This window comes from Anomaloglossus baeobatrachus, chromosome 9 (assembly GCF_048569485.1).
Source record: "Anomaloglossus baeobatrachus isolate aAnoBae1 chromosome 9, aAnoBae1.hap1, whole genome shotgun sequence".
Taxonomy (NCBI): Eukaryota; Metazoa; Chordata; class Amphibia; order Anura; family Aromobatidae; genus Anomaloglossus; species Anomaloglossus baeobatrachus.
Window position 1 is genome coordinate 43,711,723 of NC_134361.1, and position 15,051 is coordinate 43,726,773.

Consider the following 15,051-nt stretch of genomic DNA (forward strand, 5'->3'; position numbering starts at 1 on the left):
TGAAGTTGGCTATCACCTGTACTCACATTAACAATTAACGGAGTGGAGGCATATATGATCAAGCACCGCTCAATTCACAAGTTTAGAAATTATCCTTTATCAATGGGACAGGGAATAACGTCTCGATTTCTAGGGTTCGATCGTTTGGCCACCCAATAATCCCAAGAACCTTGTTAATGGAGAGGTGGTTGATCATGCGCAACTCCGCTTCATTCATTCTTAATGGGACTACTAGAAAGTGGCTGAACGCTGCACTCGGCTATCACCTGCGGTCAGATTAACAATTAATGGAGTGAAGGTGTACATGATCAACCATCACTCAAGTCACAAGTTTAGTAATTATCCTCTATCAACAGGATAGGGGATAACTTCTCAATCACTGGGGTTTGGACTCCCACCAATCCTGAGAATCTGGTTAACAGAGTGGTGGTTGATCATGCAAACCTCCGCGCCATTCATTCTTTAGAGGATTACCTAAGATTGGCCAAAGGCTGCACTAAACTATGGTGGTCTCATTAAGAATGAATGGAGTGGAGGTGAACATGGTCAACCACCACTTAATTCACATGGGCTCTTCAGAGCACCAGTTCTCGAGATTAGTGGGGGTACCGGCATATTGTAGATAGGGGATAACTTCTCAATCACGGGGATAACTTCTCAATCACTGGTGTTTGATCATTTGGACCTCCACCAATCCCGAGAACCTGGTTAATGGAGGACCTCCACTCCATTCATATTTTAGAAGATTGCCTAAGACCAACCAAACACTACACTTAACTACAGTGGTCTCATTAAGAATGAATAGAGTGGAAGTGCACATGACCAACAACCACTTAATTCACATGGGGCTCTTCGGAGCACCGGTTCTCGAGATCGGTGGGTGTACCAGCATACTGTAGATAGGGGATAACTTCCAACCCTGATACAACCCCTTTAATGACCTCTATCCTCTTTTTATGGTATTTCAACATGACATACTGAATATATTTGCTGCGCCTCAACCTCCCCTACCATGGACTATTGTTTTAATCTTATTTTGTCCAGCTGAACTATGACATGGACATTTTTGTCTACTATATGGAAACTCTAAAATAAGAAGTAACGTTTGACTCATACTCGCTCTTCGTAGTCTCTTCATACCTGATGGCCAATGTGTTGCAGGTCCCACGATGGCAGAACATGATAACACCTGGGCCCCCCAAACTAACTTCTTACCAAGCTTAAACTCACAGGGCCTCAGACGAGGATCCTCTAATATGTCCAGCCGCCTCTTCTTCCTCCAGCATCGAGCAGGATATGTATAGATCTGACCAGGCGACAATCCTACATATGAGACAGAAGACATTCCGGGTGTTAATATAATAGTTGTTTTGTCATCTTAGAGTGATATGCTACAAAAGAAGAAGAGAAGAGCAGGGAACGATGGAAGGAACAGCTGAAAAATCAGGTGAGCCAATGGAGATACTGGCAAAAAACAAGAACATTACAAGTGTTGCATGGTTTGCATTTACAGACTTTTTATTTTCATGTGTATTGCTCACTGACTCAATTAACAATGCATCAGTGAGCTTCATCTTCCAGTAGTTAATAACTCTTAGGGGTACTTTGCACGTTGCGACATCGCTAGCATCGGCTAGCGATGCCGAGCGCGATAGTACCCGCCCCCGTCGCACATGCGATATCTTGTGATAGCTGCCGTAGCGAACATTATCGCTACGGCAGCTTCACACGCACTTACCTGCCCTGCAACGTCGCTCTGGCCGGTGACCCGCCTCCTTCCTAAGGAAGCGGGTCGTGCGGCGTCACAGCGACGTCACACGGCAGGCGGCCAATAGAAGCGGAGGGGCGGAGATGAGCGGGACGTAAACATCCCGCCCACCTCCTTTCTTCTATCCTTTCTATCTGCCAAAGATTTATCTCTGTGTGTGAAAGGCCTTAACTCGGCATCATACTTCTTTCCTCCTGTGGACATTTAAACCTTTTTCTACCACACTTTTTCCTTCCAATCAACTTTCCATTAATGTGCTTGGATACAGCACTCTGTGAACAGCCAGCTTCTTTAACAATGACCTTTTGTGACTTACCCTCCTTGTGGAGTGTGTCAATGACTGACTAATGGACATCTGTCAAGTCAGCAGTCTTCCCCATGATTGTGTAGCCTACTGAACCAGACTAAGGAACCATTTTAAATGCTTAGGAAGCCTTCGCAGGTGTTTTATGGTAATTATTGAGTGCATTACCTGTACAGACTTTTCAGTAGGCGCCAACATTTCGGAGTTTAAACTCATTATTTCAGTTGGTTTTATATAATATTCTAATTTTCTGGGATAATGACTTTTGGGTTTTCATTGGCTGTAAGCCATAATCATCAACATTAACAGAAATAAACACTTGAAATAGATCCCTCTGTGTATAATGACTTTATATACTTTATATAATATATAGGAATAGATCCCTCTTTGTGTAATGACTCTATATAATATATAGGAATAGATCCCTCTGTGTGTAATGACTCTATATAATATATAGGAATAGATCCCTCTGTGTGTAATGACTCTATATAATATATAGAAATAGATCCCTCTGTGTGTAATGACTCTATATAATATGTAGGAATAGATCCCTCTGTGTGTACTGACTCTATTTAAAATATAGAAATAGATCCCTCTGTGTGTAATGACTATATAATATGTAGGAATAGATCCCTCTATGTGTAATGACTATATATAATATATAGGAATAGGTCCCTCTGTGTGTAATGACTATATAATATATAGGAATAGATCCCTCTGTGCGTAATGACTCTATATAATATATAGGAATAGATCCCTGTGTGTACTGACTCTATATAATATGTAGGAATAGATCCCTCTGTGTGTAATGACTATATATAATATATAGGAATAGGTCCCTCTGTGTGTAATGACTCTATATAATATATAGGAATAGATCCCTGTGTGTAATGACTCTATATAATATGTAGGAATAGATCCCTCTATGTGTAATGACTATATATAATATATAGGAATAGGTCCCTCTGTGTGTAATGACTATATAATATATAGGAATAGATCCCTCTGTGTGTAATGACTCTATATAATATATAGGAATAGATCCCTGTGTGTAATGACTCTATATAATATGTAGAAATAGATCCCTCTGTGTGTAATGACTCTATATAATATGTAGGAATAGATCCCTCTGTGTGTAATGACTCTATATAATATGTAGGGATAGATCCCTCTGTGTGTAATGACTCTATATAATATGTTTCACTTTTTGTATTGAATTACTAAAATAAATTAACTTTTTGATGACATTTTAATTTATTGAGATGCACCTGTATATAAGATAGATATTAATTTAGAAAAATGGAGGGTTCTAGTGATGAGCGAGTAATACCATGCTCGGGTGCTCGGTACTCGTAACCAGCAGTCGGACACTTGGACGAGGGCAACTCATGGACAGAGCATGCCATGTTTTTCCAAAAAAAAGACCTCCCCAAAAAATAAGTCGTAGCAGGGATTTTCAGCATTTTCGGAGCAAGGCTTAAATATAATCCATACCCCAAAAATAATACTTAAATCCCATTTCAATAATGAAGTGTCCATGCAGATAAAAAAGATAAAGGACACTGCAGGACACTTCATTATAGAAAGCGGGCACCCCGCAATCATTCTCAGCAGACACCGAGTGGGAGGCCCTGCAGGGGCTCACCCACCCACAGACATCAGATCTCACACCCGACACATCAGGTCGCAAACACACACTCACCACATCCAGCGATACCGATTTCCTCTCGCCAGCAGAATCCTGACACGCAGAGCGGTGAAACGCAGGGACCTGTGGCTGCAAATGCAATGCTTACAGAACCTGCAATGCGTAACTTCCTTCCATCTTTCCCTGCAGCCGGAGTCATTCTGCACCACTGGATGTGGTGAGTGATTAGTGAGTGTGTGTGTGCGCGCGATCTGATCGGTGATTGTGTGTGTATGTATGTGTATGAGTATGAGTGGGTGTGCGCTATCTGATGTGAGTGTGTCGGCCAGAAGCAGGGGAGGACGGAGTGCAGCATACCTGCTGAGAGGGCCCACCGGAGATCACAGGGAGGGCCTCGGACCCACACAGATGTCCGGGGTCTCTTAGGATGGAAGGGGTCAGCTTTTTTTTGGGGGGGACAACTTACCCTCAACCATGTTTTCCAAGAATAAGACCTACTCCAAAAATAAGCCCTAGCGCTTTTTGGGGGGCAAAACAAAGTATAAGACAGTGTCTTATTTTTGAAAAAAAAACACTGTAATAGAAGTCAATGGGGAACTGAAGCATTTTTCCAGATCTTCCAAAAAAGTCGAGCCCGTCAGACCATCCAACTGCTCATTACGAGTATCAAGCACCTGAGCATGGTGTTGCTCACTCATCACTAGAGGTTTCCTATGATTACTGCACCATCTAATTTCTGTGCCTAGCTATATAACTCTCTAGAAGAGTTACATACTATATGTGAGTCCTTTTATACCCTTGCACTTTTGTTAGGGGCCCTATTCTTATTTCATATGTGTTTTATTCCATTCATACCTGGTCCTCTGTGTGTTTTCTCCATCCAGATATAGCAGTTGTTCTGGGCCACACCGGTCTGGGAGTCCAGGAATGGCAGTCTCATACTTCTCTCTGCGCACAGACGGGCGTTATAACTGCGGCAATGTTCTATGGCTTCCCGGTAGAAGTCCTCTCCCAGCCTGCGCAGACAAAAGACCCTCAATGTTAGTCAGAATATGTCCTCTTTGGTGTTTGCCTGCTGGATTACCATATAACCTATTTTTCAAAAAGTACTAAAGGAGTTCCTTTTTTTAAATTAAATGGATTTTTTTTATTTGGGTTTTATTTGCCTCTACCATACTCATATTCTTTCTACTCCATTAGAAAGGTTGTAAACAAATTGAGAATGTGTAAGTGGGTTAAGAACTGGCTCAATAATAAGAAACAAAGGGTGGTTATGAATGAATCACACTCGCACTGAGTCACGATTAACAGTGGGGTACCACATGGGTCTGAATTGGGCCCTCTTCTTTTTAACATATTTATTAATTACCTTGTAGGAGGGCATACAGAGTAGAATTTCAATATTTGCAGACAATACTAATCTCTGCAGGGTAATCAATGACCTGATCAGACGACCTGCAGCTAACAGGCACTGGTGGATCACAGATCTGTTACCCCACAGAGCAGTGCCACACAAAAGTGTCCTCAGAGTAGTAATTGCTATAGACATGTCTACATAAATGTGCAATGAAATGCATGGGAGCCAGGTTAGACTAGATCTTCTATAACTAAAGGGTGCTTTACACGCTGCGACATCGCTAACGATATATCGTCGGGGTCATGTCGTTAGTGACGCACATACGGCGCCGTTAACGACATTGCAGCGTGTGACACCAAGGAGTGATGGTCAACGATCGGAAAAACGGCAAAAATCGTTGATCGTTGACATGTCGCTCCTTTTCATAATATCGGTGGTGGTGCATGCCGCTGGTTGTTCGTCGTTTCTGCGGCGTCACACATCGCTATGTGTGACACCGCAGGAACGACGACCATCTCCTTACCTGCGTCCACCGGCAATGAGGAAGGAAGGAGGTGGGCGGCATGTTCCGGCCGCTCATCTCCGCCCCTCCTCTGCTATTACTTTGGCAATCCATGACAGAACCTCTGTATAATCCCAATGTTAAAATGAGCTAGAGATGAACTTTGAAAATCTAGAATGGCTTTATAATGCTTCCCTCATTTTCTAAGTCAATACACCAGCCTCATCAGGTGTAAGAGATTTCTTTACTAATGTATGTAGCAGATCTGTCTAAATATATATATGTTTTTCCCCCTTATTACTACCCCATTTTTTCAGATTCCTCCTAGTTCTAGTAGTGATTTATAACAACTACGAACAAGAACAGATTATTTTCCTTTGCTTCCAATCTGCAGACATTATCTGGAGTATAATTGTAAAGCTTCTACTACAGCGCTCTGGTCACATCTGCTGGTGTGAACGTTTTGGTTTACTTAGCCCAGGTGCAGATTATGTAGTGATAAAATATTCGGGTGTGAAATATTTCTTGAATAATTATCGTGCCTATTAGCAGCTTCTAAGAACAAAAAAAGAGACTTTCAATGAGCACTGAAACTGCAAAACGTATCCCCAGATACTTAGAGCAGTCAAATTCAGCATCTTCCTATCACAAGGAGATTTTTGCAGCCATCGCCAACTGTCATGGCGGTGTCAGGATCTATGCAAACTACCGATTCTGGCACTCTGCCTGCTAACTGCTCTGATGTCTGTGATCAGCGCAGGGAGATGCGGCCATCGACCCACAGATATAGGCAGCCTAGCAAGAGTTAATTTTTACTGGGCTGCTTGTTAATCTCTTTTGGTCACATGCACGGTCCCCTCCTATATACAGTCATGTGAAAAAGTTTGGGCACCCCTATTAATGTTAACCTTTTTTCTTTATAACAATTTGGGTTTTTGCAGCAGCTATTTCAGTTTCATTTATCTAATAACTGATGGACTGAGTAATATTTCTGGATTGAAATGAGGTTTATTGTACTAACAGAAAATGTGCAATCCGCATTTAAACAAAATTTGACCGATACAAAAGTATGAGCACCCTTATTAATTTCTTGATTTGAACACTCCTAACTACTTTTTAATGACTTACTAAAGCACTAAATTGGTTTTGTAACCTCATTGAGCTTTGAACTTCATAGGCCGGTGTATCCAATCATGAGAAAAGGTATTTAAGGTGGCCACTTGCAAGTTGTTCTCCTATTTGAATCTCCTATGAAGAGTGGCATCATGGGCTCCTCAAAACAACTTTCAAATGATCTGAAAACAAAGATTATTCAACCTAGTTGTTCAGGGGAAGGATACAAAAGGTTGTCTCAGAGATTTAAACTGTCAGTTTCCACTGTGAATCTAAATAGGAGAGAGAAGGCGCAATAGGGTCTTACCCGATATATTGGGTGGGAAAGATCATGTAAAAGTGATGCACTCACCTGATCGAGTTGTGCCAGTCACAACTCCTTTAACAGCATAACGTGAGCGCCAAAAAGGTCCAGCAGCAGCCCTGTTGCACAAGTAGAATATCAACAGAAGAAAAAAGACAGGTATTTTGCCGCGCTTGAAGACCATAGACTATGATGTCAGGCAAATGATTCTTTTTATTATTATTTTTAATAAAAAGAATCATTTGCCTGACATCATAGTCTATGGTCTTCAAGCGCGGCAAAATACCTGTCTTTTTTCTTCTGTTGAGTTTCCACTGTGAGGAACATAGTAAGGAAATGGAAGAACACAGGTACAGTTCGTGTTAAGCCCAGAAGTGGCAGGCCAAGAAAAATATCAGAAAGGCAGAGAAGAAGAATGGTGAGAATAGTCAAAGACAATCCACAGACCACCTCCAAAGACCTGCAGCATCATCTTGCTGCAGATGGTGTCAATGTGCATCGGTCAACAATACAGCGCACGTTGCACAAGGAGAAGCTGTATGGGAGAGTGATTCGAAAGAAGCCGTTTCTGCAAGCACGCCACAAACAGAGTCGCCTGAGGTATGCAAAAGCACATTTGGACAAGCCAGTTATATTTTGGAAGAAGGTCCTGTGGACTGATGAAACAAAGATTGAGTTGTTTGGTCATACAAAAAGGCGTTATGCATGGAGGCAAAAAGAACCCGGCATTACAAGAAAAGCACTTGCTACCCACAGTAAAATTTGGTGGAGGTTCCATCATGCTTTGGGGCTGTGTGGCCAATGCCGGCACCAGGAATCTTGTTAAAGTTGAGGGTCGCATGGATTCAACTCAGTATCAGCAGATTCTTGACAATAATGTGCAAGAATCAGTGACGAAGTTGAAGTTACGCAGGGGATGGATATTTCAGCAAGACAATGATCCAAAACACCGCTCCAAATCTACTCAGGCATTCATGCAGAGGAACAATTACAATGTTCTGGAATGGCCATCCCAGTCCCCAGACCTGAATATCATTGAACATCTGTGGGATGATGTGAAGCGGCTGTCCATGCTCGGCGACCATCAAACTTAACTGAACTGGAATTGTTTTGTAAACAGGAATGGTCAAATATACCTTCATCCAGGATCCAGGAATCCATTAAAAGCTACAGAAAGCGACTAGAGGCTGTGATTTTTGCAAAAGGAGGATCTACAAAATATTAATGTCACTTTTATGTTGAGGTGCCCATACTTTTGCAGTGGTCAAATTTTGTTTAAATGCGGATTGCACATTTTCTGTTAGTACAAGAAACCTCATTTCTATCCAGAAATATTACTCAGTCCATCAGTTATTAGATATATGAAACTGAAATAGCTGCTGCAAAAACCCAAATTGTTATAAAGAAAAAAGGTTAACATTAATAGGGGTGCCCAAACTTTTTCATATGACTGTATGTTGGCTGGACTATTCCATTAATGCCAGCTATAGCTTTCCTATACTGGTCTGCTGAGGTGTTGTGATCCAAACTTACTGGTGGTTGTTGTGCATTGTTGCTGTAAGCGGTTGTGGTGTTAACTCTTGTCTATTTTTTGTTGCTGCCTTCCTTCTCTTGCATTTCTCCTTAGGCCTTGTGCGCACTAGGCGTTTTTGCCGCGTTTTTAGCGGCGTTTTTTACCGCGTTTTTGTGCTGAAAACGCAGTGACATTGCTTCCCCAGCAATGTCTATGGGTTTTCATAAGTGCTGTCCGCACACAGCGTTTTTTTGTAGCTGCGTTTTTGTGGTGACCACAAAAATGCAGCATGTCAATTATTTCTGCGTTTTTCACCCATCGAGTTCAATGAGATGTTCAACAACGCAATGAAAAACGCATATAGCCGCGTTTCTATGACTAAAAACGCAGCTATAAACGCAAGGGGTGGGTACTACAGTGACGTGTACAGGAAGAGGATTCCTTCTGTTGGTAAACACAGAAGCATGAATCCTCCCGGTACCGTCACCGCTGCGTCCACCTCCAGTCCTGTGCATGTCATCTCCGTGCGGCACCATGTCTGGGCGGGAGGTGGAGGCAGCGGCGAAAACCAAAGTGAACAGTAGAAAAAAAAAAAAATGTCATATACTCACCTGTCTGCAGGGTCCCGGTGTCATGCCCGCTCCCAGCCCCTGTCTCGGTACCGCCGCTCTGGCTGTGTGCAGTCTCCCCGGGGCAGGACCTTGCTTGCAGGACCTGGCGGTGGATCACCTGACGCATCAGCTGATCGTAGTCTCGCCGGCTTTTTCGCGCCCGGCCGGCTATCAGCTGATCCTGCCATCAGGGGACTTCATCAGCTGATTACCAGCAGCTCCTGCAGCGATCGGACGGGATCAGACTCCTGTCCAATCGATCGCTCCAGGAGCTGCCGGTAATCAGCACAGCACATAAGTGAGTATTATTTTTTTTTTTCTACTGATGCATCAGCTGATTGTATAACCGGCTTTTATACAATCAGCTGCTGTGTCATGTGATTCAGGCACTTGAAGCTCACACATCATCTGATCGCTCTGCCTTCCAGCAAACCGATCAGATGATATTGGATCCGGATTGGACGGCGCGGGACCCTTGACCCAGGATTACTGCGGAGGGGGGTTCTTTATTTCAATAAAGATGGAGTCACTAATTGTGTTGTGTTTTATTTCTAATAAAAATATTTTTCTGTGTGTTGTGTTTTTTTTTTTTTATCATTACTAGAAATTCATGGTGGCCATGTCTAATATTGGCGTGACACCATGAATTTCGGGCTTAGGGCCAGCTGATAATATACAGCTAGCCCTAACTCCATTATTACCCAGCTAGCCACCCGGCATCAGGGCAGCTGGAAGAGTTGGATACAGCGCCAGAAGATGGCGCTTCTATGAAAGCGCCATTTTCTGGGGTGGCTGCGGACTGCAATTCGCAGTGGGGGTGCCCAGAAATCTTGGGCACCCTGCACTGTGGATTCCAATCCCCAGCTGCCTAGTTGTACCCGGCTGGACTCAAAAATTAGGCGAAGCCCACGTCATTTTTGTTTTTTTAATTATTTCATGAAATTCATGAAATAATTAAAAAAAAAGGGCTTCTCTATATTTTTGGTTCCCAGCCGGGTACAAATAGGCAGCTGGGGGTTGGGGGCAGCCCGTACCTGCCTGCTGTACCCGGCTAGCATACAAAAATATGGCGAAGCCCATGTCATTTTTTTTTCTTTTTGGGCAAAAAACTGCATACAGTCCTGGATGGAGGATGCTGAGCTTTGTAGTTCTGCAGCTGCTGTCTGCTCTCCTGCATACACTAGTGAATGGAGGATTCTGAGCCTTGTAGTTTTGCAGCTGCTGTCTGCTCTCCTGCATACAGTAGTGAATGGAGGATGCTGAGCCTTGTAGTTCTGCAGCTGCTGTCTGCTCTCCTGCATACACTGCAGCTGTCTGCTCTCCTGCATACAATGAAATGAACATTTTGAAGAAGGAAATGACATCAGACCTTTTTTTTTTTTTTCATCAACAATCTTTAATGGCATTGTGCACTGATTAAAAACGCAGTGAGCAAAAACGCAGCAAAAACGCACCAAACGCACGCATGCGTTTTTGTCGCGTTTTTTAGCCGCGGGTGCGTTTTTTGAGACAAAAACGCACATAAAAACACAGCGTGAAAAAAACGCCTAGTGCGCACATACCCATAGTCACTTAGTTTGTTCCTGTGAGTTTACAGTGTGTCTGAGTTTTGATTTTCCCCTGTCTGCATTAATCTGTGTTTCAATCACACTCTTGCCCCCTTCCTTCCCTAGGGAAGAGTGGGTAACAGATGAGATATTGTCAGGAGAATAGTAAGGCACGGGACTCCAGCGTCTCCCCCTTCAGGGGTAATCCGGAGGTCAGGGATAGCCTAGCATAAGGGACAGCATAAGAGCCCTAGTTCAATTTAAGATTTTCATGACACTATAATTTGGTTGTCTCACATTTTGTGTTACCCACCTCAATATTATTGCAAAACTAAAATGTCTGTTCTCACCCTCTGCTCATCAATGAGGGAAATCCTGAATCTCTCCTACAGCCCGTTCACCTCCTCACCTTTCCTAGGACAGTAACCTCTTCATCCCTCCTGGACCTGTAGTGTAACTTCTACAGCTCTCCGAAACCATTTGCGTCAACACTTAATCTTTCTTGATCACTGGTATCACCCCTTCATCTTTTACAGACAAATTAGTGTCATCTCTTCATGTATCCTCCAGACCAATTGTGTCACCGCATCATTTTTCCTGGACAGGTGGTGTAACTTGTATATTTCCTAAACCACTTACATGAACACTTCATCATTATAAGATCACTTGTGTCTACTCTTCATCTCTCCTGTCCACTAGTGATAGCTGTTTCTCTCCTAAACCACTTGTGTCAATGCTTTATTTTTTCAGACCATTGGTATCACCTCTTCAACTCTTCTAGAAAACAGTTATCATCTCGTTATCTCTCCTATTCCATTGCTGTGATATCTACAGTACTAAATATAGAGATATGATTACTTTTGCATTTTGTTAATTGATAAAAAATGAACTCTTGATACTTCTATTTTTTTTTAAAAACATTCTTACTACAGGTATCGTCTCTTCATTTCTTCGAGACCACAGGTATCATCTCTTCATCTCCTACAGGTATCGTCTCCTCATCTCCTACAGGTATCATCTCTTCATCTCCTACAGGTATCGTCTCTTCATCTCCTACAGGTATCGTCTCTTCATCTCCTACAGGTATCGTCTCTTCATCTCCTACAGGTATCGTCTCTTCATCTCCTACAGGTATCGTCTCTTCATTTCTCCGAGACTACAGGTATCATCTCTCCTAGACTACAGGTATCGTCTCTCCGAGACTACAGGTATCGTCTCTCCGAGACTAAAGGTATCGTCTCTTCATCTCCTACAGGTATCATCTCTTCATCTCCTACAGGTATCATCTCTTCTTCTACTACAGGTATCATCTTTTCATTTCTCCGAGACTACAGGTATCATCTCTCCTAGACTACAGGTATCGTCTCTCCGAGACTACAGGTATCGTCTCTCCGAGACTACAGGTATCATCTCTCCTAGACTACAGGTATCGTCTCTCCGAGACTACAGGTATCGTCTCTCCGAGACTACAGGTATCATCTCTCCTAGACTACAGGTATCGTCTCTCCGAGACTACAGGTATCGTCTCTCCGAGACTACAGGTATCGTCTCTCCTAGACTACAGGTATCGTCTCTCCTAGACTACAGGTATCGTCTCTCCTAGACTACAGGTATCGTCTCTCCGAGACTACAGGTATCGTCTCTCCGAGACTACAGGTATCATCTCTCCTAGACTACAGGTATCGTCTCTCCGAGACTACAGGTATCGTCTCTCCGAGACTACAGGTATCATCTCTCCTAGACTACAGGTATCGTCTCTCCTAGACTACAGGTATCATCTCTCCTAGACTACAGGTATCGTCTCTCCGAGACTACAGGTATCGTCTCTCCTAGACTACAGGTATCGTCTCTCCTAGACTACAGGTATCGTCTCTCCGAGACTACAGGTATCATCTCTCCTAGACTACAGGTATCGTCTCTCCGAGACTACAGGTATCATCTCTCCTAGACTACAGGTATCGTCTCTCCGAGACTACAGGTATCGTCTCTCCTAGACTACAGGTATCGTCTCTCCTAGACTACAGGTATCGTCTCTCCGAGACTACAGGTATCGTCTCCTCATCTCCTACAGGTATCACCTCTTCATTTCTCCTAGACTACAGGTATCATCTCTACATTTCTCCGAGACTACAGGTATCATCTCTTCATTTCTCCTAGAGTACAGGTATCACCTCTTCATTTCTCCTACAGGTATCACCTCTTCATTTCTCCTAGACTACAGGTATCACCTCTTCTGGTCTCCTAGACTAGAGGTATCACCTCTTCATCTCTCCTAGACTACAGGTATCACTTCTTCATCTTTCCTAAACCAAAAGTACCACCTCATCTCTCCGAGACTACAGGTACAGTATCATCTCTTCATTTCTCCTAGACCTAAGGTATCACCTTTTCATCTCTCCGAGACTACAGGTATCATCTCTTAATATCTTCGAGACTACAAGTATCACCTCTTCATCTCTCCTAGACTACACGTATAACCTCTTCTTGTCTCCTAGACCACAGGTATCGTCTCTTCATCTCCTACAGGTATCATCTCTTCATTTCTCCGAGACTACAAGTATCATCTCTTCTTCTCCTACAGGTATCATCTCTTCTTCTCCTACAGGTATCATCTCTTCATTTCTCCGAGACTACAGGTATCGTCTCTCCGAGACTACAGGTATCGTCTCTTCATCTCCTACAGGTATCATCTCTTCATTTCTCCGAGACTACAGGTATCATCTCTTCTTCTCCTACAGGTATCATCTCTTCTTCTCCTACAGGTATCATCTCTTCATTTCTCCGAGACTACAGGTATCATCTCTCCGAGACTACAGGTATCGTCTCTCCTAGACTACAGGTATCGTCTCTCCGAGACTACAGGTATCGTCTCTCCGAGACTACAGGTATCGTCTCTTCATCTCCTAGAGGTATCACCTCTTCATTTCTCCTAGACTACAGGTATCATCTCTTCAATTCTCCTAGACTACAGGTATCACCTCTTCATTTCTCCTAGACTACAGGTATCACCTCTTCATTTCTCCTAGACTACAGGTATCACCTCTTCATTTCTCCTAGACTACAGGTATCACCTCTTCATTTCTCCTAGACTACAGGTATCACCTCTTCATTTCTCCTAGACTACAGGTATCACCTCTTCATTTCTCCTAGACTACAGGTATCACCTCTTCATTTCTCCTAGACTACAGGTATCACCTCTTCATCTCTCCTAGACTACAGGTATCACCTCTTCTGGTCTCCTAGACTACAGGTATCACCTCTTCTGGTCTCCTAGACTACAGGTATCGTCTCTTCATCTCTCCTAGACTACAGGTATCACCTCTTCTGGTCTCCTAGACTACAGGTATCACCTCTTCTGGTCTCCTAGACTACAGGTATCACCTCTTCTGGTCTCCTAGACTACAGGTATCACTTCTTCATCTTTCCTAAACCAAAAGTACCACCTCATCTCTCCGAGACTACAGGTACAGAATCATCTCTTCATTTCTCCTAGACCTAAGGTATCACCTTTTCATCTCTCCGAGACTACAGGTATCATCTCTTCATTTCTCCTAGACTACAGGTATCACCTCTTCATCTCTCCTAGACTACAGGTATCACCTCTTCATCTCTCCTAGACTACAGGTATCACCTCTTCATCTCTCCTAGACTACAGGTATCGTCTCTTCATCTCTCCTAGACTACAGGTATCACCTCTTCATCTCTCCTAGACTACAGGTATCGTCTCTTCATCTCTCCTAGACTACAGGTATTACCTCTTCTGGTCTCCTAGACTACAGGTATCACCTTTTCATCTCTCCTAGACTACAGGTATCACTTCTTCATCTTTCCTAAACCAAAAGTACCCCCTCATCTCTCCGAGACTACAGGTACAGTATCATCTCTTCATTTCTCCTAGACCTAAGGTATCACCTTTTCATCTCTCCGACACTACAGGTATCATCTCTTATTATCTTCGAGACTACAAGTATCGTCTCTTCATCTCTCCTAGACTACACGTATAACCTCTTCTTGTCTCTTAGACTACAGGTATCGTCTCTTCATCTCCTACAGGTATCATCTCTTCATTTCTCCTAGACTACAGGTATCACCTCTTCATCTCTCCTAGACTACAGGTATCACCTCTTCATCTCTCCTAGACTACAGGTATCACCTCTTCATCTCTCCTAGACTACAGGTATCACCTCTTCATCTCTCCTAGACTACAGGTATCACCTTTTCATCTCTCCTAGACTACAGGTATCACCTTTTCATCTCTCCTAGACTACAGGTATCACTTCTTCATCTTTCCTAAACCAAAAGTACCACCTCATCTCTCCGAGACTACAGGTACAGTATCATCTCTTCATTTCTCCTAGACCTAAGGTATCACCTTTTCATCTCT

At 43.1% G+C, this 15,051-nt stretch overlaps 1 protein-coding gene across 3 annotated transcripts in view; it reads right to left on the minus strand.

The window, feature by feature from the left end:
• Window positions 1–15,051, minus strand: part of DPF1 (double PHD fingers 1) — a 95,984-nt gene that overhangs the window by 48,509 nt on the left and 32,424 nt on the right. For 2 of the 3 annotated variants that reach the window (XM_075322592.1, XM_075322594.1), the window contains 2 exons: window positions 4,576–4,736; window positions 1,216–1,323 (listed from right to left, as the gene is read on the minus strand). In XM_075322592.1, coding sequence (XP_075178707.1) covers window positions 1,216–1,323; window positions 4,576–4,736 — 269 coding nt within the window. The remainder of the gene's footprint in view (window positions 1–1,215; window positions 1,324–4,575; window positions 4,737–15,051) is intronic. The other variant, XM_075322593.1, reaches the window with a different exon arrangement.